The sequence below is a fragment of the Amblyomma americanum genome, chromosome 1 (assembly GCF_052857255.1).
Source record: "Amblyomma americanum isolate KBUSLIRL-KWMA chromosome 1, ASM5285725v1, whole genome shotgun sequence".
NCBI classification, from domain to species: Eukaryota; Metazoa; Arthropoda; class Arachnida; order Ixodida; family Ixodidae; genus Amblyomma; species Amblyomma americanum.
In genome coordinates, this window is record NC_135497.1 from 239,130,812 (window position 1) to 239,156,165 (window position 25,354).

The following is a 25,354-nucleotide window of genomic DNA, read 5'->3' on the forward strand; positions in this document are numbered from 1 at the left end:
CGTTCAAGAGGGGCTCCTCTCCTTCTATTTTCGTATTCCCACGTCAAAACGCTTCATGGTCAAACTGAGCCCGCGGTGCAGCACTTAAATTTGCTTTTCTTTTTCCTTTACCTTGTACGACGTGCAAATTATCCCGAGTTGTTTCCCCTTCTCTATATGATTCTACGCTTAACTCCCGAGGACGCTGTGCTCCATGGCTACCTGCCAACGCGCAAATGGGCGCGAAATTCGCTGCCCAGTTGTGTGCGCCGCCTCAAGGTGCCCAACCAGATAGAACTGCCCGTATAATGCAAAGGCAACAAAGAGGGCGCTGCGCATTACGCAGCTAGCTTGCGCATCTAAGCGCAAAAATGGCGCAGCTCGTGCAACAGCGCGGTGGCAAGAGCCGCAAAGACAAGCTCTTGTTTTGTTTTGTTTCTCTTTTCACCTCTCTCTCTGCTTTCGAGCGACGCGAGAGCTCTCCGAGTGCGCATGCAGCGCAAGCAAGCGGGAACGTCATCCGTCTCCCTGTTTCGCAGAAAGCTTTACTGAACCGGCCACAGAACACTTACCGAAACCACGGTTCTATCCCTATGGGGAAATTGGAAAAGCGCTTTCCCGCTGTAAGCTAGGACAGAAAAATGTTTCGCAAGGAAAGGGGGCAATGCTTTTATACCGGCGAAGTATCCATGGGAGCATGCAGGCTGGACCTGCTCGAACCAACAAGGAATTCTCGAAGCAAACGGTGCAACCGTGAAGCAGATATATGAGCTCGGACGGACGAACAGGGACATGGCGGGTTGAGCTATTACAGACAATGGTTAGGAAACAATGCCGCACCGCTGTGGGACGATGGCACACTATTACAATATATCTACCGAACGGTCGTTTCAGAAGCACTTATCTTTGTTAAGGTTTCAAGAATGCATCGACCACATTGACCAATCCCATGGCAAACCAGTGCCGCTCACGTGCTGCATATAAGAGAGAAAGAGGTCCGCCTGCAGCCAACGCTGTCGATGACACAGGTGACAAGGCGGAGCTCCGAATAGCGATAACGCTGGTGACATGACTTGAGTAAATGACGTCAGAGAAATGATGCATAGTTTGGAACGAGCAGTTTCCGAAATGATTTTGAGATATTAGGTCCGACCTTCGATTACAACGTTGTCTTCCCAACGTTCCTCGGCACACACCGCGGCGTTTACAAGCTCGCTGCGGTGGCTAAGCGCTTCCGGCGTTCTGCTGCAGGGCATTGGTTCACCGACTCAATTTTCGGCCGTGGCGGCCGAATTTAGGCGGAGGCGAAATACTTACCACGCATCAAAAATTGCAGGGCACATTTAAGCTCCGCCTTAAGGATGTGACGCGATAGGTAAATGCTGATATGTGCGGAATAGGCCGTTCTTTACTCTGCAGTAATAAATCCTTGGAAGCCCTCATGCCGCTCCTGGCGCAGTGGTGCAGCGGTTAAGCGATACGCCACTGCCCTGCGATGGCAGGTGCTGCCACCGGTGGGGATTGAGAAACCCAGGTTGCACTTCCCGAGCAGCCTTTTGCGACCAGTCATTAATTTATCTGCCACCTGTCACGGTGGGCAGTTTGCTCACAATTAGGTGGGCAGGTTGTGATGACGCCGCAACGTCACGTGATTTAGGAGGCCCACCTGCCACCTAGGTTACTTTTATGGGGATTTTTTGCTCACGGTCAGCGACGCCGATGCTGACAACAGACGCCCGCCGGCTTCTCTGCCACACGGGCTCCTTAACGCTGTCGCGTTAAAAACTCCCATACCCAAAAATCCTGGACAAAAGCATTTTAAGAACGGAGAAGAGTTTATGAACGCAATTTCTTTCATACATTGTAAGATTTCACTATACCAATTAATATATCCGCAGATCTCCCGTCGACAAGCTTGCATTTCTTGCTAATAAATTTTTTGCTATCCTCAAAAGCGTTCCCGATACGTTTTCTATGGAAACCTTAACTGCTCGATGCGGGCGATGGAAAAACTTTAAAAGAAAGATTTTGCTACAAATCGGAAGAATGGAACATTACAATCAATATTTCCATAACAGTACCTTACAATCTTCCAATATTCAAAATTGCTGTCCGGCAAGAAGAGGTTGCTGAAATTAGTCAAAATCAGAGCCAGCTCAATTACCCAAGTGCAGCTCTGCACATTAAATACCCTTTCCTGGATTCTTATTTTACTTTCCACAGCGGTTCCGCCCGATATCTGCCTTGCAATCTGTCCGTGGTTCCCAAGGCCGGTGCACACAGAAGCCGACCTTTGGATCAGAAGCAGTCGCTCCACACTCGCCCTAGACTATCGTCTAAGGCGACAGTCGACTTTGTCTATCGGCAAAAGTTGAATTTCACCCCGTATACGTCCCCACTCTTCACATCGGCCTTTTGCTTCCACGAGAACATCACGTGCTTCTCTGTCAGGAGTCACGTGACGCTCACCAGATGGATGTGCGATTAAGTAACAGGCGCCTCCCCAACTAATCAACTGGATTTTGTTTAGTAATAGACGCCGCGTGCCAGGCACTTGCTCAATTCTGCATCATACTCGTCAGGGTACATGGACGCGCACTCTATCACGCTGTAACCTACAGAGCAGCGAACAAGCGCCTGCCAAGGCAACAAAGCCGCGCCCCGAAAAGTGAGCCTCAATGAACACGAATTACGTGCAGTCTATGCTCAAAGCGCGTCGGGCCTCAAAGTATTTGTACGCATCTCTTTCGCCTTCAACGACTGGCCACAAAAATTACGTAACGATCATGCATGCAGTATTCCACAATCAGCTTCCCTCAACCCAGTTGACGTGAAGATATTGAGACGGGATATGAAATGGGACGAGCTCTGGAGGTAAAATGCTGGCTCTCCTGCAGTGTCGTGCCGTGAGCTGTCGTGCAAGAGATTAACATCAGTACTATTAGCAACAATATTCCGAAATATTTATTTGTCGTGAAAGATTAACCATATTTTATATTGTATCAAACATATTTTATGCCCGCTATCTGTTGTACATAAATTTGCGTTTACTCCAAACTGTCACTCCTTGCAATCTTAATGGGGGCTCGAAGCTCGTCAACTGGAAACTTCCTTTATTTCTACGAGCCATTCCTTTCTGCTTTTTCTTTTTTTTGCGGAAGAAATAAAATCGCACTAACTGATTTATTCAAGAGTCCGCAGGCTACAGACCTACCGTCCTTGCGACTGTAGACGGACGCGAGAATGAGACTGTGGCGATTCATATTGGAGTCAGAGATAACCGCAGTAAAAAATGGTTCGTCTTAAAGATCACATTTGCGCAGTTACGAACGTTAATCTGAAATATTCGCGTCCGTGCCCTGCCAGCGAGTCTCCCAGAAGCCTGCTGCGGCGTGACTCCGCGTTGACGGTGACCCGACGCTCTATTCCCTCCCAGACAAGGAGCCCTCCCCGTGAGTGCACCATCTGGACCACGTGACCACAGTCGTCACGTTCTCCGAGGCGCCCACGCCTCGGTCCGCGTGTCTCTCGTGACCAATGCCCCCCCCCCCCCCCCCCCCCCCCCCCCCCCGCGTGGGCTTCACAGATGAACACTGGTATTTTCATTCCCGACATGCTGCACCGACGACGACACCGTGATGCCCACATGGAGTCCCTCGGGGAGCTGTCGGGCTTTAAAAGAAACGTCACAATTCCGTCAGAATATTCCCTGCAGCGGAAAGACAAAGCATGCGGGAACCCCCGCGCAGCAGACGCAGCTACGCTGCACCCAACATGCTCGAGGCGAGGTATATTACGGACGCGCACGCAGACCCGTGCCGGCGACGCATTAGAGGCCTGCGGGGTCGCACGCCGTGGACGGCTCGGTTGAGGTCACTGACACGCCGCTTCAACCGAGCCGCAGGCTTGCTCCGGTGGCCTGCTGTACACGCTGACGCCTCGGGTAAGGAAACTAATCAATGGGCTGCGGCCCATCGCCTGAGAGCGTATCCAGGCTCGGGCGATGAGTCTGAGGGCGCTCACCTCCTCGATCCCGACCGAGGCTGCCAGTATAGAGCTCTCTCGCCCGCCCTATACGCTGGTCGTATACGCGGCGTTGGGCGCAGCGTCATTTTTCTCTCTGCCGTTTTTTTCGCCGCTGCCTTATACAGAGGCTGGGGAGATATAAATAAGTCCGGGGTCTTGCCGCACTAGATACACCATTCGCGGGTGCAATCGCGGTGGCGGTGGTGCGTCCTAAGTAGGCCAGAACAGCCCATCACTCACGGCCTGCGCTCCGTCCGCCCAGCAGTTCGCTTTGCTTGCTTTCCTCAATCCTTGCATCAGGCCAGTCTTGCTATGCACACGTATGCATGCTTTCCTTCATGCACGTCGACGGTTGCTTGCTCAGATTAGAAGCCGACCCGGTTTATACCGAGGAAACTATTCAGTGCAACGAGTTAAAAACTGGAGGGGACACAAGCTCCGCATTAAGGGTATGATGCGATAGCGTAACGGGATAAACCCCATATGTGTAGAATTGGTAATTCTCTACTTTACATTCATAGATCCCTGGGAGTCCCCATACCACTCATGGCGCAGTGTAGCAGCGGTTAAGCGATGCGTCACTGCCGTGGGATGGCAGGGACTGCCACCGGTGGGCCCTGTGCGACCCAGGTTGCCCTTCCCGGGCAACCAATCATTAATTTAACTGCCAGCTGCCACGGTGGGCAGTTTGCTCACTATCCGGTGGGCAGGTTGCGATGACGCCGCAAGGTTACGTGACCTAGGTGACCCACCTTCCTCCTATATAGGTTGCTTCTCTGGGAATTTTTCGCAGATTTTTCGGTCACGGTCAAGGACGGAGCCGACGCCGGATTTTCTGCGACACGAGTGCCTTAACGCTATCGCGTTGAATCAGATTCTGACCACTTCGTACGCGGAAGAGAGGAATTGTAAGACATCCAGCCCCCAGGCTGCAGGGACAGAGGCTTGACGTTACTGGGCGCGTTCTCTATTATGAAAACTACGAAAACGAGGATACTATAGCGGACAAAATTACATAGCGCATACGAATTTCCTGCATTACTGGGCAATGAAGTAGCCCATAAACAGGCCGAACGATAGTGAATGATTGAGGCCTCGCGCGAGATCGCTTTGCCCTCCTCGAAGACAAGGTCTTTCTGTAGTTGAGTCCATCTTATTAGGACCTCATCTGGCCAAATGAGAGCTGACGGCCAATTTGACAGCAAGCGCAGCACTAAGCATGCAACGGTTATACCCAAGTACGAAATGTTGATACGGATACGACGCTATATCGTAGTGTTCAGCGTAAACAGTGGGATTTTGCGCGACGCGTATGTCACTGTTGTAGCCGCTGGGAATCATTTTCATTGTTGCCAGTGAGCCCGGTAACTAAGTCAAGGCCATTTTGTTGCAGCAAATTCAACACACCCGCGTTGTATTGTTAAATTTCTCCTAGCACGTAACGAAAACTCGTCGAAAGGGAGGCTGCGAGAGCAACTGAATACCAAGCTAACGGTAAAGGAATAGCAATGCTAGTGAACAGATGACACGTGAAGAAAGTGGGAGACGGGCTTGAGGGTTCACAACGGAAGACGGGTCAAGGGGACGAAATGGGCCACCCGCGCCGTAGAGCCGGAGGCGACAACACAACGCCCTGGCTATCAGGAGGCGTTCACCCGGCCGGGCTTATAGGTCAAAGGTGGTCCTCTTTGCCACTATCTCTCTCTCTCTTTCAGGACGCGCTCCCTGCTTCCTTTTATCCCTTTTCACATTTTCCCGTGTTTTCTCTTGCTCCACTTAAAACCTTTGTAAATAAACCAGTCTTCAAGCATAATCGAACGCGTACGCATCGCTCCTTGGATGCTTCTGCGCGCCCGGCCCCGCCGCCCAAACGAGTCTCCGTGAGGTCCTGTTGTCAATACCAGCACCTCAGCCGTTTGACGTCGCAGCACCCCTGAAGAGAAGACAAGCAGTTACGTTCATTTCACTACAACATATATCTACATCTCTTTGGAATCTATCCACTTCTCTTGGGTTCCAATCATCTCCGTCTGATACTGCCGACCTACTTTGAACTGTGGACTCGTGGGTAGCTTGAATAACGACGTGTCGCGAAAGTATACGGCGAAGCTACTCTCAGGCGCGCAGCAGAGGTCATCGCAACATTAGCGCCGCTGTGTAATTAGGGTGAGGTAGGAGTACTTCGAACTGCCGGTCGCAACACATGCAGGGCACTGAGAGCGAGCCGTATACCTCTCGTCTTTGCACGTGTTGACCGAGCTCAGCGGCAAAGAAGATGGTTTCTGTGGGCTACCTCTATTTGCACTGGGCTGCTTTTCAGACCCATCATGACACACTTCCGGTCATTTGCCCGTCATAAGTACGGAGCGTCTTTTCTGAGTCAATATGAGATCGATGTTTGGAGCTACGGCACCAGACACCGGATGTGCATTGGTCCGCAAGGCAGTTTGTGGTGCATCGGCTGGCGCCGTGCGCCCCAATTGAAACAACGCGGTGCTGCAATGATGGAGGGCGTAGGACATGCGCCATGAATGCCCCAATTTCAGAGGAGATACTCCATAATCCATTGACGCTCAAGGATCAATCAACGAGGTGCACCGGCGTGGAACCACTGACCACGAGCCGTGGACAACAGAGAGTAATCGATCTTCGGAAATTATCGACTCGGGCAGCAGTTGGCACGAGAAAAAGAGACCGGGTGAACACCAACCGTCACGAAGGTATACCGCACGTCACAGAAGTTTAAGATCTTATGTAGGCGTCAACGAGTTGAGTGGCGAAGGGGGCACGTGACTACTTTGTCGAATGGATTCCGAGGCATTTCTCCCTCCCCCGGGAAAAAGAGTCGCAGTGATATCCATACCACTCCCCGACGCAGGAGCGTGATCACACCAAAGTCCACTTGGCCATGAGGAAGGAAAGAACTGCTTGACCACGTGATTCCACAGGGCACACTGGAGCGCGCCCTCCACGCGGCGTGTATCTCGATGACATTCTCGCTGGGAGGAACGTGGACGTAGGTGTTTTTGGTTACCACATATTGCGACGTTAAAGGCGACCCCGGAGGACGACCTGTGTAGAACTTTCGCTATAAAAAAGCATCTGTACACACCTAACCAAACCGGTGAATCGACGTAAATGAATGGGCTCTCGATTCAAGAGTGACACGGTCTACGCGTCTTCCAGCAGTCTCACCTTATGGCGTAGTTATGTGTCCTCTCCAAGCTCTACATACTACAGCAAATCCTTTCAAACATGGTTATTGTTTTTGTTCTTTCGTCCCAAGCGTTCCAGTGTACAGAGCCCCGGCTTCTCAACAATGAACGCAGACATTTCAAGAAGCAAGAAATAGCACATGTTTTCAATGTCATTTGCCGCTGTGTGTCCTAACGGCTGCAGTGTCTTTCGTTTTTTTTTTTTACTCTCAGTGACTCAATGCACATTGTACCTTTCAGATGAATTTTCAGTGAGGTTTATATGTCAGTGAGGTTTATATGTATGAAATCGACTTCATACTATGCGCTAAACCTGGCATCATTCAGGATGTGGCCGTCCTCGGAAGGGTGCGTTGTACCGACCATAGAATGGTAAGGTCCAGAATTAGCTTAGACTTGACGAGGTAACGGAAGAAGCTAGCGAAGAAGAAGGCCATTAACGAGTTAGCCGTAAGAGGGAAAGCACAGGAGTTTAGGATAGCGCTGCAAAACAGATATTCGGCTTTAACTGAGGAAGATGATCTTGATGTTCCTTCAATGCACGATAATCTGACATCAATAATTACGGAGTGCACAGTAGAAGTAGGCGGTAGAACAGTTCGAAAAGATACCGGGAAGCTATCTCAGGTGACGAAAGATCTGATTAAGAAGCGCCAAAACATGAAGGCATCTAACACTACCGATAGAATAGAACTAACGGAGCTATCAAAGTTAATAAATAAGCGCAAGGTAGCCGACATAAGGAAGTTTAATATGGAGAGAATCGAGCATGCTATAAAGAACGGAGGTAGCCTAAAAACAGTGAAGAGGAAATTAGGCATAGGTAAAAACCAGATGTATGCATTAAGAGACAAGCAGGGCAATGTCATTAGCAATATGGATAAGATAGTTAACGTAGCCGAAGACTTCTACACAGACCTGTACAGTAGCCAATGTAATCAGAGCGCTAATGAGAAAGACAGCATTGCACAGCAATGCGTCACCCGCCAGTAACGAAAGATGAAGTAAAGAAAGCCTTAGAAGAAATGAAAAGGGGAAAAGCAGCTGGGGAGGATCAGGTAACAGCAGATCTGTTGAAGGATGGAGGGGACATCGTGCTAGAAAAACTAGCCACCCTGTATACGCAATGCCTTATGACCTCGACTGTACCAGAAGCTTGGAAAAATGCAAACATTATCTTAATTCATAAGAAAGGAGATGCCAAGGACTTGAAAAATTACAGGCCGATCAGCTTACTATCCGTTGCCTACAAAGTATTTACTAAGGTAATCGTTAATAGAGTCAGGGCAACGTTAGACTTAAATCAACCAAATGATCAGGCAGGCTTTCGTAAAGGATATTCCACAATAGATCATATTCACACTATCAATCAAGTGATAGAGAAATGCGCAGAATATAACCAACCTCTATATATAGCTTTCATTGATTACGAGAAAGCATTCGACTCAGTGGAAACCTCAGCAGTCATACAGGCATTTCGTAATCAGGGGGTAGAAGAGCCTTATGTCAAAATACTGGAAGATATATATAGCAACTGCACAGCTACTATAGTCCTCCATAAAGTCAGCAATAAAATTCCAATAAGGAAGGGCGTCAGGCAAGGAGACACGATCTCGCCAATGCTGTTCACCGCATGTTTACAGGAGGTATTTCGAGGCCTGAATTGGGAACAGTTGGGAATAAGAATAAATGGAGAATACCTAAATAATCTGCGATTTGCTGATGACATTGCCTTGCTGAGTCACTCAGGAGGTGAACTGCAAATCATGATCAATGAGTTAGTCAGGCAGAGCAGATCGATGGGTCTAAAAATTAACATGCAGAAAACCAAGGTAATGTTCAACAGCCCAGCAAGAGAACAACAGTTCACAATTGGCAGCGAGTGCATAGAAATTGTGACGGAATACGTCTACTTAGGGCAGGTAATGACAGCTGATCCGGATCATGAGAGGGAGATAACTAGAAGGATAAGAATGGGGTGGAGTGCATATGGAAAATTATCGCAGATCATAAGTGGCAGTTTACCAATTTCCCTCAAGAGGAAAGTGTACAACAGGATAATCTTACCGGTACTCACCTACGGGGCAGAAACGTGGAGGCTAACGAAAAGAGTTCAGCTTAAGTTAAGGACAACGCAGCGAGCCATGGAAAGAAAAATGATAGGTGTAACGTTAAGAGATCGGAAGCGGGCAGAGTGGGTGAGGGAACAAACACGGGTTAATGACATCCTAGTCGAAATCAAGAGAAAGAAATGGGTTTGGGCAGGGCATGTAATGCGAAGGCAAGATAACCGCTGGTCCTTAAGGGTAACGGAGTGGGTTCCAAGAGAAAGTAAGCGGAGCAGGGGGCGGCAGAAGGTTAGGTGGGCGGATGAGATTAAGAAGTTTGCAGGAAAAGGGTGGATGCAGCTGGCAAAGGATATGGTTAATTGGAGAGACATGGGAGAGGCCTTTGCCCTGCAGTGGGTGTAGTAAGGCTGATGATGATGATGATGATGATGATGATGATGATGATGATGATGATGATGATGATGATGATGATATGTCATGCTGATTCTGATTCCTAAAAACCAGAATAAGGCGTAACATTGAAGTTCACAGGAAAGTCTCATATGAAGCGCAATGAGAAATTACGGCGAAATTCGAAGCCTGAAGCGGACTAGAGGCTCGAATTCAAAACGAAATTCTGGACACCCGGAAGCCTTGCGGCATCCTATCAACGACCGAGTGCTGGCTAGCCCGCGCTTGCAGCCTATGTTAAGTCAATGCAAATTACTCCCCTTTAATGTATTTCCCGAAATCGCAGCGTTAGGATGAGTGTGTTCTGTTGTGTTGGGTTTTATGGCACACAGGAAACTAAGCCCATCATGCGCAAAGATCAACTCATAGGGAAAAATTTTCTGCAGAATTTTGTAGAAATGTGAAAAGTCATCGGTGGTGTAGAGGGCCTAAAAAGTTATTTCGTACAACCTAGTGATGACATATCAATTTAATTTTGGAAATGTTTAATACAAGCTGGAAAGAAGGTCGTATAACCACAGCGGTCATCCTAGGCTGGGCAGAGGAACCAGCCTTCAAGCTCGCTCCTTCTGCCCACTGACGTCATCGGGGTAGGGGACGCGCAGTGAGGTGCGTAGCCCTAATCGCTTGCGAGCTACTGCGAGCAGCGATTTTTAAAAATTATTTGTAAATTATAGGGTCGACGCACAGCTTTCAAATTTGACTCGAATACCCACAAAGACCACCTTTACAGGTCTGTTGCACTAGAATATACCCATCGAAATCATTTCAGGGTACTTAAAAGAGAAGAAGAAACAGACCATCCAGCTTTCCTTTTTTCTCTTAAGCTCTAGCAAGTTCCGTGTAGTTAAAAGTCTAGGATATTCACCGCTCTCAAAATAAATGATTCTGTCAAGTTAATTCCGAGATTCCCATGCGACCGCCAGAATCCTCAAGAACTCACATATGTCAATACGCATTTTTTTCTTGTTTCTTCCTTTCTCCTTCCGTCTTTCTCCGCTTCATTTCTTCTTTCTCCTTGTGTGACTGTGTTATGAAGGGGTTCATCGCTCAAAACATCTGCGAATAGACCCTTCGACAACAATGGCTTACACGAAAAGAGCACGAATAGAATACGTTGCATACAAACACCAGCGCAAAAGATGCTACGCAGGCATACATTTGCCAGTAAATATTTCTGAGCAGTTAGAGATTAGTGTGAAATTCATAGTGATCGGCTCAACGAAGCTATTACCAACAGCACCGTGTCCGTATTTGAGCGCAGGACCACCACAAAAAACTGTCGGAAACCGCGGACAATGCAAAGAAAAGTATCAAGGGAAAGGAAAAAAAAGAATAAAAAGAAACTTAAGATCACATCCAAGAACTGCCGGTAGCAGACAGGAATTCTTGTTCCCGCCATGCTGGATTCAACCAAGCGGTTTATGCAGTGCCCCTTTTGCCCACAATGTCAGGACAAAGGGAATGGTGTAGCAAAAGGCAGCTCTTGCCGGCGACACAAGGAAAATAGCGAAGGAAAGCGCTGAAAGTTGCGGCAACAAGAAGAAGTAAGCTGAGCAAAGCACCGTGGCAGACGACTAACGCGGCGCTTAAAGAACACCTGCAATGGCTCCAGGACCTGCCTGCCTGCACACGGAAAGAGGAAGTACCGCGCATGGGCGCTGCAGCAGAACGCCCATAGCGCCGCCAAGAGCACTGAAAGGAGCCCCCACCGCGACTTCTCAAGCGACGCCTGTTGCTCAATCGCACAAAGAGGATGCGGCGGCAACCCGGTGATGCCACAGGCAATCACTCGGCGACGTCGCAAGGTCGCCGCGAGCTGGTCGAATGCGCGCGAGATTTCGACAGCCCGCGATCACTGCGACGACGGTGCCAGCGCAGCGTGGCCGCGACCGTCACCATAGCGCGCAGTTCGATCCCTACCGACCGTATACGATACGTCCCCGAGGTCACCTTTCCGAGCTTGCCTAAGCGCTTTTCTTAGAATTTTGTGCGCGTTGGCCAAAATCTGAAGAACGGCAGTGCGCTTCCGCCTTTGGACCAGGATCTCCGCTTCGAACTGTCAGCCGGCGTCTCTATTCAGCAACAGAACTATATTCAGCGCGATATTGTCGCTGAGACGAATGGTACCTCGCATACTCTTGTCAAGATTTTCACTGGCCTCCGAATTTCAAGTGATCCAATATTGCATAAGAAGAACCACAGAAGACTCGAGAGTACTGCATAGCTCCAGGCCGAGTCCTCGTGAGCGTCATCAGCGTCTAGAAGCGTGCGTGATAAGCGGAACTTCAGTGTACTACAAGCGCTATATGAAAGGCGCTCCCCTGCGGGCTCGGGTTTTTCTCTCCAACTGTACGGTTGCGTGCACCCGCCGCGTTCGCTAATTGCCTCAAACGAGAGAAAGCGCTGCCACGTTGTCACGCTTTAGTTTGATTGCTTCCGAACTTCATACGAAAAAAAAAGAAGCCCCGAAGACGCATTGCGACACCCGCGAGCAACTTGTTAACTTGAAGAACCGCGCGCACGTCCGAAGGGTCTAGGCAAGAAACGCTGCGAGCGCAAGAAGCAGACCGCACAATATTCTCGCTCAGCAAAAGTGGCGTCGCAACTGCGCCCTCGCTGCACGTGTGGCCCGGGGTTCGTTGGTGATGTAATAATAATAATAATAATTGGTTTTTGGGGAAAGGAAATGGCGCAGTATCTCATATATCTTTGGACACCTGAACCGCGCCGTAAGGGAAGGGATAAAGGAGGGAGTGAAAGAAGAAAGACAGAAATAGGTGCCGTAGTGGAGGGCTCCGGAATAATTTCGACCACCTGGGGATCTTTAACGTGCACTGACATCGCACAGCACACGGGCGCCTTAGCGTTTTTCCTCCATAAAAACGCAGCCGCCGCGGTCGGAGCCCGGGAACTCCGGATCAGTAGTCGAGCGCCCTAACCACTGAGCCACCGCGGCGGGGCTGGTGATGTTCGCCGCGCACAAAAGGATGCTCCTTGTTTTTGCGTGGACGGAAAATGGACAGAAGTAACGAGATAAAACTGCCCGCGCGCACAATGCGCTCTTTGTCACCGAGTACGTCGTATCTCTGCAGTGCACACACGCCCTAGTTCAGGGAACTTGGAAAAGAGAAGTCAGCTTTCTCTCTGCCTTTTGTGAAGCTCTGACGGCCTCTGCGCTACAGCCGCCAAACAAGACCAGCGCATATTTATTCTGTTGTTCTTTGATGCGTGAGGCGATGAGAGACACGAAACGGCTAATACTGAACTTTAGGGATTCGCAAGATATTTTCTTCCAGCTCAAGTGCTTCAGTATCGATGGCAGATGCCGAGCTAGCAAAAATTTCTTCCTTCCTTTTATTATTATTTTAATAAACCACTCACGCACGCAAGCTATTTCCTTCGTACGGTAGCGCTAACGGCAGCGACACGTATTATCCCAAGACCGCTCGTCTCTTCACCACGCTAGCTGGGTCCCCTTTCTTATTGATACTGGTACACACCGAGACACCCCCCCCCCCCTCTCCCCCGCGTTTTTTTTTTCTGTGTTTATTACCTAGAACAGAAAACGACATGTATATGTAAGTCTGTCATATATTTTTGTAACGGATAACTGTCGACCTTCTTCGCGACAAATTCTCTGTGAAGTTGCAACCGCAAGGATAAGGTAGCTGAGGAGAGCACTGTAGTAAGTGCAGCATCGTCCTTGTCTGTGTGTTCCTTCGTTGTCGTTGTTTCTTCTCTGCTGAAGTTTATAACATACGAACTAGCTCAACGATCTACCTTATTATAGTACAGCTCGATTCGACTAGTGAGCAGCAGGGCTCGTGAGGCGGAGCAAATAACAGAATGCCGCTACTCTGATCGGCCTATCGCATCGCTTAAGTAACGCAATCCGAGCAAATCAAGCTGAGTTTACGTATCCGGCGATGTCGCCACCATCGTGGTGCCAGTGACAGACTACCGCATTTTAGTTCAGCTTTTGTACATTAAATACTACTTCAGTGCTTCACCTGCAGTGTCCTTTATACACGTGCGATAGAAAGCAAAGTTGAAGAATGCGCTTCGCTCACTTCATTCAAAGTTACTGCAGTCGCTGTTCTGCGCATTCATGTTCACTTTTTTTTAATGTGTTGGCATTACTACACTAACTTTCTCAAAATCTGTCCGTTTGGTGTAGCGTGATGCCGCCACCCTACAAAAGGCCGCCGCCCTCTGCCTGCCACCCACCTCCACCCTCGAGAATCCTCCACCCACCACCAAAAAACCCACCTTCACCCGCCAAAAGCTTCATCCAAGGCCGCCAACCAACCGACTTCCAATCTCCAGAAGGCCCTAACCACCAACCGTCCACTCACTTCCACCCTCCAGACGCCTCGACGCACGAAAAGCCCACACAGCATTGGAGCGAAATGCGACGGTGAAATACAATTCAAAGCAGCAACGGAAAGTGCGGTCACTGTAGCAGCGAGATGTACTACAGGGGAGCAAACTCTCCAGCACGTGGAAAAAGCGACCTACGCCTATAGGTGTCAAGCCTGCCAAAGAATATCTGCTTTCACTGCACCACATTATAGCACGTGAATCTGTCTATAACTTCCGCAAGTTTGGCTTCAATCAACTGCTTAACAACGGAGCTATAGGGTTTTGTTCCCGGGTATGCCTCCTGGAGAGTTTTGTCCCCAATAGTACAACCAATGCTGCTAACGCAGGTTCTTCGCATCACCTCGTATGATCGCCTGTGCTTTTTTTTTTTCCTTTTCCAGTTCCGAAGGCCCAGTAACCATTTGGTTTGCAGTGTGCGGGCATTTTCTTCGTTGCCCATAGGGTGCTGAGCCGACCGTCTTCCTTTGCAGGCACGCTCCGACGTCTCAGCCCTTTGTACCTCTCCTGACGTGAGGCGCGGAATAAATTTGCGGGCCCTTTATCTTGCTCATCCAAGCGGGCGGCCGCGGAACTTAAAACAAATCAGCGATAAGTTGGAGCGTCAACAAAGACTTCGGGCGCAGCGGGGCCAACAAAGCCCTCCTGGAGGCGACGAGCCTTTCTCGAGCCTGCCTCGCGTTACCGATTGTCAGGATTAGGGCAGAGGTTCGCGACGATCGCGATAGCGGAGATTTCTGGTTTCTTTCACGGGCGCCTCGTCTTTTCTTCCCGCTCTCTGGAAGTTTGGACAAGTGCCACACGAAGCTCGAAGAAAGTTCGCTCCACGAACAAGGCTTGCGTGGGCTTAAACGGTGTCGTAATAGGTCTGTCTCGTCTTGAAATGGCGGTCAGCGAAAGCGACGGTAGAGTACACCGCGTGCACACTTCAAACGTTTGCGTTGTGTGTGTGTGTGTGTGTGTGTGTGTGTGTGTGTGTGTGTGTGTGTGTGTGTGTGTGTGTGTGTGTGTGTGTGTGTGTGTGTGTGTGTGTGTGTGTGTGTGTGTGTGTGTGTGTGTGTGTGTGTGTGTGTGTGTGTGTGAGAGAGAGAGAGAGAGAGAGAGAGTGAGTGAGAGCGAGACAGAGAGGAGGGAGGTCAAAGTGGACTGGATTGATTGCATTCGCATACGAAATCAGATATTTACTTTCGGTCACCACACTAAAGACGAGAAATGCCAGGACTAGTAACCCGCTAGAGCACGTCCGTTTAGACTGTCGCTTCGTTAGTGCTAGACTCGGCAAGCGCATTGAGCGCATACATCCGATTTATTGAAACGGCGTTATAGGACCCGCGCTTCCTGCCCCCCGCCGCGGTGGCTCAGTGGTTAGGGCGCTCGAGTACTGATCCAAAGTTCCCGTGTTCGAACCCGACCGCGGCGGCTGCGTTTTCATGGAGGAAAAACGCTAACGCGCCCGTGTGCTGTGCGATGTCAGTGCACGTTAAAGATCCCCAGGTGGTCCAAATTGTTCCGAAGTCCTCCACTACGGCACCTCTCTCTTCCTTTCTTCTTTTACTCCCTCCTTTATCCCTTCCCTTACGGCGCGGTTCAGGTGTCCAACGATATATGAGACAGATACTGCGCCATTTCCTTTCCCCCCAAAACCAATTATTATTAATTCCTGCAACGTGTCTGGCGGCGTTCTGAGTACCGATGCCCACGGTACGCGTTGCCGTTATATCGGTGGCGTCAGTTTGGGATCTCGCGATGAAGCTGCACTATGTGAGCATGTACACCACACCGCTAAAATTGACGTCGAACGCAATATAGAAAACAGCTTCCTTATATGCGTTTCCCGACGGGACGGCTTCGCTCTTCACGATGGTGCTGCCGATGACTCGATATATGTCGCTGTTTATAGTGCACTTGTTACCGAATGATTTAAATGACGCTGCTGTTCGACTGTTTGTTTACTCAGTGAAGATGGGTTAAAGCAACCAGATAAGCTACAGCTTAAAATTGTTGAAATGAAGAACACAAGTGACCTGTTTGTACACTTTAGAAATACGACAAGATTTCGACGAAAGTGCGCCTGTTCTCAATGATTCAAGTCTGAACGCTCTATAATTTTTTTAATATTTCAATGGTCCTTTTTTTTCTTCGACGTAATTTACTGACTGCAATCGCACTTGCAAGCCTTCATGCTCCGGAAGTTAATTAGCCACAAAACAATAAGCTATATAACTGGCCATATTTTGCTCACACCAATATTTTCAAAAAATCATTATTTGTGGGCACTCTCAAGCAATGGACTAATTTCCTAGCCCATGTCTTCGCTGCACGCAATTCTGCGTATTTTTAAGAGCGTGGGACTTTTATTTGATTGGCATCTTCAACTTTTTTTCTTCACAATGTTGTTCCCAAGTGTAATTCGCTGCATTATTTGCCCATTGATATATTGCCCACCCTGAAACACGTTTCCATGCAAATCGAGGTTGTGTGCACCTGGAATTTATCGTTTTCAAAAAAGAAATCTGTTTCACTCCTTTTTCATTGCATTTGACGGCATTTTCGTGTGTTTTTCTGTGGGCGTGCCAGATGAACTGTATCTAGAATTTCTTTTTGGGTGTGTCGCATTATAATTTCGACTGAGTTTTGTTCATTATTGTTCTTCGGGAACTTTGTTTAGCCCTTGGGCTGCACTGTTATTGAAATAATTAAATACATGAATACAGCACCTCGTATTCATGAATACAGTATCATGAATACAGAATTCATGAATACAGTATTCATGAATACATGAATACAGCACCTCGATGCACGAAGAAAACATACCGCCTCCCTAGCATTAAAATAAATCTTTGCAATACCTTCTGGTTTTAATGAAAAAAAAAAGAGTCGCGAGCAATTTTCTCATATTTGTCTGCGTGCCAGCAAAAACGTACTAGCGATCGCACTGCTTTGATTTATTCCACCGTTTCATTCAGTTTGAATTAATTGTAATATGATCGAGAAAAAAAAAACAAGAATGCAGAATTGATGTCACTTCCGTAACCGAGGCGCAGCAGGAGTTCAATTAACACCGAGTTCTGGGACTGCGCCAGTGCAGACTCATGCAATCGTTACGAGCAATCTAGTCATGCAAAAGTACGGGCTCTGGTCCACATTTTAAAGCGTCGCAGAGCGCGCACTTTGTACACATTTATGTGCGGCGCACTCACGTCGAAAGAGCAGCGAGCGGCAGGCAGTGAGTGAGTGCGCTCTTCTGTCGCCGTTCGAAGGCCTTCGGAAGAGGAGGAGCCTACGTGTTGCTCCACTTCACCCCAGGGGCACGCGACTGACAGTCGGAGTAACGGCCGTCAAAACCGCCCGTGCGGAAGCGTTCGACTGTCTGCCGAATCGATCGACAAGCGCGTTCCTTCGAGAGTCCCTCCTTTCGAAGGAACTGGCATTAATAAGCACTCCGAATAGGCACGCATTTGACTACTGCGCGAACGCGGTGACGGTCCCGGCCCTGCCCGCCCGTCTCGAGTGCGTCTTCGCCGCGTTCCGTCGTCCAGATCGATTGGCGGTTGCGTCGCACTCTCTTATCTGCGTTCTATCTTTCCGCACACAACGCCGAAGGCTTTCACCCGGAATAGGAGTGATGCCAGCAAAAGCAAAGGGATTTTAAAAGAGGCCACAGCCAGCGCATTTTGCCAGCGCAGGGAAGGCTGGAGCTGTTGCTACGCTGCACATGAGCCCAAGTGCGGCAGAGTAGCGAAGACGTCGAAGCCAGCACGAGCTAGGCTCGTTGTCTGCCTTACTACAGCATGCGTATATTCGCCTTTGTGATGGGCGACAAACGTTTCTTCCTCTATTCCGACTGTGTTAGCAAGTTCGTCAAGCAAAAAACAAAAACAGGAAAAGAACATCTGTACGAACATTAAGTTACAATATCAATCAATCGTGAGTTTTATTTTCATCAGAAAATGATTAGGGTTGGACCAGGCAAAAAGTGGAAACAATTTCCACTTGAAACAGCCTGAGCCCCCCGTATACATGGCTGGCAATGTGAGGGGACATGAGTACATAAAAAAAAGAACACGATATGATTTGCGCGCGAAATAAAGCACAAAACATTTGGCACCTAAGATGTATGCATACTGTTAAATTTCTATGCACAAATGAGCCATCCAGAAACATTTCAAGCGTGGCAGTCACTGATTCAGAAATATACCAGGAAAACAAGGGCGTCAAGCGACCAAATGGAGTTTCAAACATAAGTAACACAAATGAGATTACAGTCGAAACACATTTCACGAATGCCTTGCAGACTGCAGGTACAAACCTTCATCAAAAGAAGTTTATTTAATAGTACTGGAACGTTGGGGGGGGGGGGGGGGCAGAATTTGATAACCATATTTAGTTCGTGAGAAGGGGATGCACCGAATCGAAACTCGCGATTTCGAAGAGCGCATATTGGATCATTTGCTTTTAGAGCGCATACACCTAGAATGGTATCGCGGATATTGTGAAGGGACTTTTTATACCTTGTGGCTAAATAATATTCGTAGAGTTTCAAAATTTTTATAATACTGAATCGGGTAAACAACTCATTTGTGTAGGCTTGGTATTCTACGTTTGCAATACAACCAGTCGCTTTATTTTGCAGTCAAAATAGTTTTTTGAATATTTGTCTCCGTGTTACTGCTCCGGACCAAAAAACAATAACTCACAGAGGGCCAAAACAGCGCATTGCAGATTATGAGTTTGATCGGCACTGATTTAAAAAAAAAAGCGAAACTTTGCAAGAACACCCACCCGCAGCGGTGGCTCAGTGGTTAGGGCGCTCGACTACTGAACCGGAGTTCCCGGGTTCGAACCCGACCGCGGCGGCTGCGTTTTTATGGAGTAAAAACGCTAAAGCGACCGTGTGCTGTGCGATGTCAGTACACGTTAAAGATCCCCAGGTGGTCGAAATTATTCCGGAGCCCTCCACTACGGCACCTCTATTTTCCTTTCTTTCACTCCCTCCTTTATCCCTTCCCTTACGGCGCGGTTCAGGTGTCCAAAGATATATGAGGCAGATACTGCGCCATTTCCTTTCCCCAAAAACCAATTGAAAAAAAATTTTTTAAAAACACCCGTACACTTTGAAAGTTTACGTACGCTGTCAGTTTGAGCGTTCCAGTTCACATTTTCGTCAAAAATAACTTCTAGAGCTTTAACAGAATCTGAAGCGTTTAGAATGGAGTCCCCCATGGAAAAATCAAAATTTTTTAAGAATTACACGTTGCCTGGGGTGAAATATGACTGTTTTCGTCTTTTGTGTATTCATGATTAGCGAATTTTCTTCACTCCAAGCCCTCAGTCCGTCTAGTGTCCTTTTATCTACAGGAATTATTGAATCAAGAATGTCGCATTAAAAAGAACATAGTAATATCGTCTGCTCATATTATGTATTCCGGTATGTTGTCGATGTTCGTGATGTCATTTATATAGAACAGAAACTATAGCGGGCCTAAAATGCTACCCTGTGGAACACCGGTTTTAATATTAAAAAAAGATTAGGCCTGCTTCGTTATCATTATACACTGAAGACGATGCTGCAAACATGACCTTATGAGAGACAGAGGAGTGCCACGGATCCTTACAGTTTCCAATTTTCGTAATAAATATGCATACAGTAGTGCACATACATATCTAGAGCACTCGAACAGCGCACCGGGGAGTACTTTTGCGTCATTTACGAGTGACCTGGGGCTCGAAACAAGACCTTATCAGGCATGCATATTCCCGTGGATCGTGTTTAACTGCTCATGTCTTTAAAAGCTATATCAGACCCGGCAGGCAGGGGTGATTGTAATAAATGCGCAACACCGTGCCGTTCGAGCATTATAACGGCTGTACGTGACTGTTCACTCTCCTCAGGGATGCCCAACGCATACATATACTATGCATGCACTCTGCAACACGCGCAGTACGTGCCTCCAACTTAGGGTCACGCGCAAAAACAGCAAGCTCAACAAGGACACGGGAAAGCCGCAGGCACGCTTCCTGTTTACCAGCGATATTCATCGGACGCATACGAGGCTGTTCCAAACGCCTGCGCCCGCGCGAAATGTCTAGCGGACAAAGCCCTCCGCGTGGTTCAGCTAGAAAGTCGGAAAACGAAGGCACCCGTCGGACGTTATCGACAAAGCGTCGACGTGGCTACCCCATTCACAGGCGCCTTATCGCACAGAGAACACGCAAAAGGCCTGCGGTGACCTTTCTCCACGTATTTAAGCATGACATTGGGAAGAACGAAATTTGAGCAGGAGCCGCCTCGGTGGCTGAGCGGTTATGGCGCTCGGCAGCTGGCCCGAAAGACGCGGGTTCGATCCCTGCCGCGGCGGTCGAATTTCGATGGAGGCGAAATTCTAGAGGCCCGTGTACTGTGCGATGTCAGTGCACGTTAAAGAAGCCCAGGTGGTCGAAATTCCCGGAGCCCTTCACTATACGGCGTCCCTCATAGCCTGAGTCGCTTTGGGACGTTAAACCCCCAAGAACCAAGAAATTTGAACGGGAAGTAACTGCACAAGTCTCTTGTCTTTCAGCTAACGCATGTTTCTGCTCACTTTTATGTTTTGGGCGCAGTCGTTAACGAATGAAGCGTAGCAGTGAGAGCGCTGGTTATCGGAAAAACCACTGCGGTGTGGTGGAACGTACCGCACACGACTCGGCAGGCGCTCGACATGCTTCGGGACTTATCGCCCTTCACCGGCGCTAAGAAACCACGACGCTTCCTCTCGCAAGCGACTGTCCAGACCCGAAAAGTCGCCAAGATAACGCGTCCCCTTTTAGCTCACAAGAAAGACTCGGATGCCCCCGATTTGGGAACGCATGCCCCAACATACACGCTGCGCTCGTAATACATTTTCTGCGTAAGCCTACTCCTCTATACACGGAGCATCCAGTGCACGCGTCGAAAGGAGCGTAAAGATAAGCGTGAGATGTGCAGATGACACCGATTGTGAGGATCTTTATGACGGTGTTAGTGCCTGACAGCGGTGAGGCTGGTTAACAATCCTGACTCGATCACCGCGCTGGATGAGCATCTCATGTGTTCTCACCGCTAGAAATGAGGCGGAACGCTCGCTTCCGTCTGACCGCAGTTCGACGGGTGTGTGTGCGTGTGGGGACATACAAGGACGACAGGGGATGCGCCGAGATTTCGAGGCACGTAGAGGGACGCCAGTCCTGGTCGAAGTTAATCTGCGCCCATCAAATGCGACGTGCCCTGTATGCGGTAATGCCGCAAATTAGGCACGGCGTAACGCCGCCAAAACGTAAGCACCCATGGTGTTGGCCGGGAGAGTGAAACCGTGCGCCTGCGAATTACATTTTCGGGGCCTCTCGGCTGTGGGGTGCATCACACGGCTGGTTTCTTCGCGTTCCCAAATGCCGATTGATTACTAAGGAGCTTTCATGAGATGTAAGGGCAAGAATTCGTCGAAAGCATTGGACGTGGAATTTCATCACGCAGGAGCAGTGATGCGGGTCGATGGTATACGAAATGCTGATATGTCAGGAAAAATATGGTAGAAAAAAAGAAGGAATAACTGTTGTGTAGCTCCCCTGTTAATGAGCAATAAATTGAAAATAAAACGTCGTCCAAAACCAACGTCGCGGTAGAAAACACGGCACACGGCAAACAACACACGAAACCCGTTTATATATATATATATATATATATATATATATATATATATATATATATATATATATATATATATATATATATATATATATATATATATATATATATATATATATATATATATATAGCGACGCTCGCGGGAGCCGTACGCGCCGTAAGAAAGCCGTACGAGTTGACATCTTCTCGCGAACCTTTATGGATATCATCAACCTTTAAAGGCTGGTCACGCCCCGTTTCTTTCTGTTTTCCAAGTCAACAAGCGTTTGACTTTGCCATCTAGGAGGCCAGCGACAACTTTTATGTATTTCCTCGTCTCGTCCCGCGTGCCCCTCACGTGAACTGACTCCAGGCGTACGCCTCTGAACTTGTCTTGCGGCGTCCTGCGGGAGCAAGGCAGTATCAGCAGGCGTTAATTATTAGCAGCGTGATCCATTAAAAACAACGTGTCGACAGCGCCGAAGGGATGATTCAGCGGTGGTGCGCCTCGACGCCGGCAGCGCGTGCGCGGGGGGCATCCCGCGCGTTGAGAAACCGAAACCAGACGGGAGCCGGCAGCAGACGAATTGTTTACGCGCCATGCCAACGCAAGAACGCAGTCCGCGCATTTTACGTTGCGTGTGCGTGCGTGTTTCTTTTAACACACGGACGCACACACACACACACACTCAAGACACACAAAACAGACAACATAAAAGAAGCGGCGAACCCTACAGTAGAAAGCAGACGCAATAAAAGAGTCTCCGCGCGCTATAATATAATACTGTGTGCAGCAGCTGTCAACCGCGTTGTAAAAGCAACAGCTGTCTGCGAGCAGACGACGCGCAGCAACAAAAAATGCGGCGACTGGCGCGGATAACATCAGGGCTCGGTGGCAGCAATCACTGCACAGGCACGTCATGGAACGTCGAGAATTCCACTTTCGCCGCTTCGTTCGTCCGAGTCTCATGGTAACGCGCCGCGGTAGTTTCCAAAACACGTGCGGTTTTCCGCAACAGACGTCAAGCCGACATACTGCGACGTCGTCACGGCCGAAAAAAAAAAAAGTGGCCAAGCAGGCGGCCCGCAGTTACGGGGCCTCGTTATCGCCGGTGGGTCGAGAGTACCGAGACGTCTAGCAAGAAGCGGCTGATAGAGAGGTGTGTCGAAAATCTCCGTACGATACAAATGAGCGCGTGCTTTTGCCGCCAGAAGTTTGCCCGAGGCTCACCTGGCAGCATGGCGTGTACGATGGCAGAGTCCACTTGACTTCTTCAAAGTCGCTGTCAACGGAACGAGAAGGCGTTGATTATCCGACACTTGGGCGATGAGAGTCGCTTCTGGAGATGCGCCAGTCACGAGGGACGCCTCTAAGTACCTGGGCCACCGAACTGAGCCCGCGTGTACAGCGAAGAAATTGCGCTGAACCAACACACACGGGCAAAAGTCGAGAGTTTTCGGCACGAGGGTAAGTAAGAGTAAGCTCACAGCTACGGATAGGCGTGTTCAGCAGCAGCCGACACGAACACCGTCATGTGCGTTCGCCCTCCTCTAGCCGGGGGATCGCCTCCGAGGCACGTTGCCGAAGCGAACTTGCCGGGCTCGAGCGGCAGAAGAGCGGCACGCTGCTAAACGCCTGAGAGAGCGAGAGAGCGCTCGCATCCGGACTCCTCGGAATGGCTGGCGAGGAGCGCTCGCGTCGCGCCATCTGTTGCCGAGCGCGGAAGCCGACAAGCATCGCATGGGCATAAAGGGCGCGGTGAAGGCTTTTTCAGCGAAGCGCGTTGTTCGTAGCTGTCCTGAGGCGGCACTGAGCAGCGAAATCTGTCCGTGAAACAGTTACGTGCCTTGAGCAAGCTTATGCACTCTGCTTCCCATCGTGAGAAGGAGCCAAATCGACCTGAGTGCTTGGAGGAAACGCGTGACGCCAGCGGTGGTCGTCCCTATTCTGGGAACCCTCTCGAAAAGTATAGGCGCAGTCGTCGAGGGAATTGCTTTCGCGAAACTAGTTGGCTCGCTTCAGCAGAAGTCGGGAAGGTTCGGATCAATCGGAAATATGACGCGGTCGCTCGTAACAGTCGCAAGCCTCGAATAGGAGTACAGGCGGAGTGCCTCCTGTGCTCTTAGGTTTTCCCGTCAGAGCAACAGGGCAAGCAAGCAGCGTTCGAGTGAGAATAGAATTAAATAAAATCTGCACGTCTCGACGTTTCTTATAGGAAATATATTTTAATGGAGAAATGCAGCCTTGGCCTCCATCTCGCACTTATCGCATTCGCGTCCGCATTCTGAGTCCAGCCGTGAGTTCGTTGCTGCTATCGCGCCTCGATGCCAGAGACGCTTTTAAGTTTTGCACAAAGGAAAAAAGAACGTAAACTTCACAAGGACACAGAATGGGAAGACGAGACAGCGCGAGTGTCTCGTCTTCCCTTTCTGTGTCCTTGTGAAGTTCGCGTTGTTTTCTTTTGTAATGAACAACCAACTAGCTTAATTGCGATGTGTTATTTAAGTTTTTTTCGGAAATAAGACTGGGATGCCTGGCAGACGCATTCGATGGTTGCATGGCTACAACATCCGAAAGTGCTGTTTCTGACAGGATGTTTTGCTATCGCTGAATTGAGCCAGTGCCCCAGAGTGCCACGCAAGTCACCACCCTGTTTTCTGTCGACTTTCACTTCCTCTGGCTAGTAACACAATTGTTTAACAATCGACCGCTTCAACAGGTGCCCAAAGTGTTTTAAACAGTGAGGCTTTGTCATCACTCTCGTTCTGAGACGAAGTGTCGTGTTATTAATGCAGAAATGTATTCTTGGCTTCAGCTTCGTGCTCTTCGTTCACAAAAACCTGCGGCTTTTTGCGTTTTTTTCCGCAGTGGGACGCGCGGTCATAAGACACCACCAAGCTCTCTCAAACCCATCTCGAACGCTCGGTACGCGTCCATGCTGGGGTTTTAAGCGATTAATGGAGGCATGAAAGCGGGATGTGTATAATATATAGCATACAGAAATATACGTACTTGGCGGATAGCAGTAAAATGCAAGGTTGAGAAACGCTTCACGTAGGCAGAGATTTATTTCGAGGCGACATTTCGGACGGAGGCCTTTTTCAAGAAAAAAAAAATAGCTGTCGTTCAACCTGGCTGAACCTAGTAAGAGAGCGAGAGCTTTGTTAAAGGGAAGGTGAGATGTTTTTTGAGAATTTGAGGGCCTTTACGAAATCGAACATATGAGGCTTCTTGGTGAAGTATGCCAAGTAATTTTGCGCTATCATTTAAAATAGTGACGTAATCACCGATTAATACCGCAATACCGAAGTCAGGCTTCTCCTCACTGCGTTGGAGAAGTGCGTAGAAACTCGTGATGACGTCATTGTTGCCGAAATTTCAGACGTCCGCTGCCTTCACCCACGAGCTGCCGTGCGTCTTCCAACACCGCCAAACCTCAACCTTCGGCGGCGTGGGTTTACTTCCTTGAGACAACAGTTTCTTAGCTGGAAACGCAGCGCCGCCCCTCTTGACGTCATCATTGCGGCATCTGTATGTCATTGCGCGCTGCAGAGAAGCCTGACCACCGATGCGGCTCTATTCTGCGATTTTA

The 25,354-nt window shown here is 49.0% G+C and overlaps 1 protein-coding gene across 2 annotated transcripts in view; it reads right to left on the reverse strand.

The window, feature by feature from the left end:
• Pde11 (Phosphodiesterase 11) overlaps window positions 1-23,380 on the reverse strand; it is a 404,428-nt gene extending 381,048 nt beyond the window's left edge. The window contains exon 1 of one of the 2 annotated variants that reach the window (XM_077648783.1): window positions 22,993-23,380. In XM_077648783.1, the coding sequence (XP_077504909.1) occupies window positions 22,993-23,002 (10 nt within the window). In that variant the 5' untranslated portion in view covers window positions 23,003-23,380. The remainder of the gene's footprint in view (window positions 1-22,992) is intronic. The other variant, XM_077648782.1, reaches the window with a different exon arrangement.
• Between the last annotated feature and the right edge of the window lie 1,974 nt (window positions 23,381-25,354).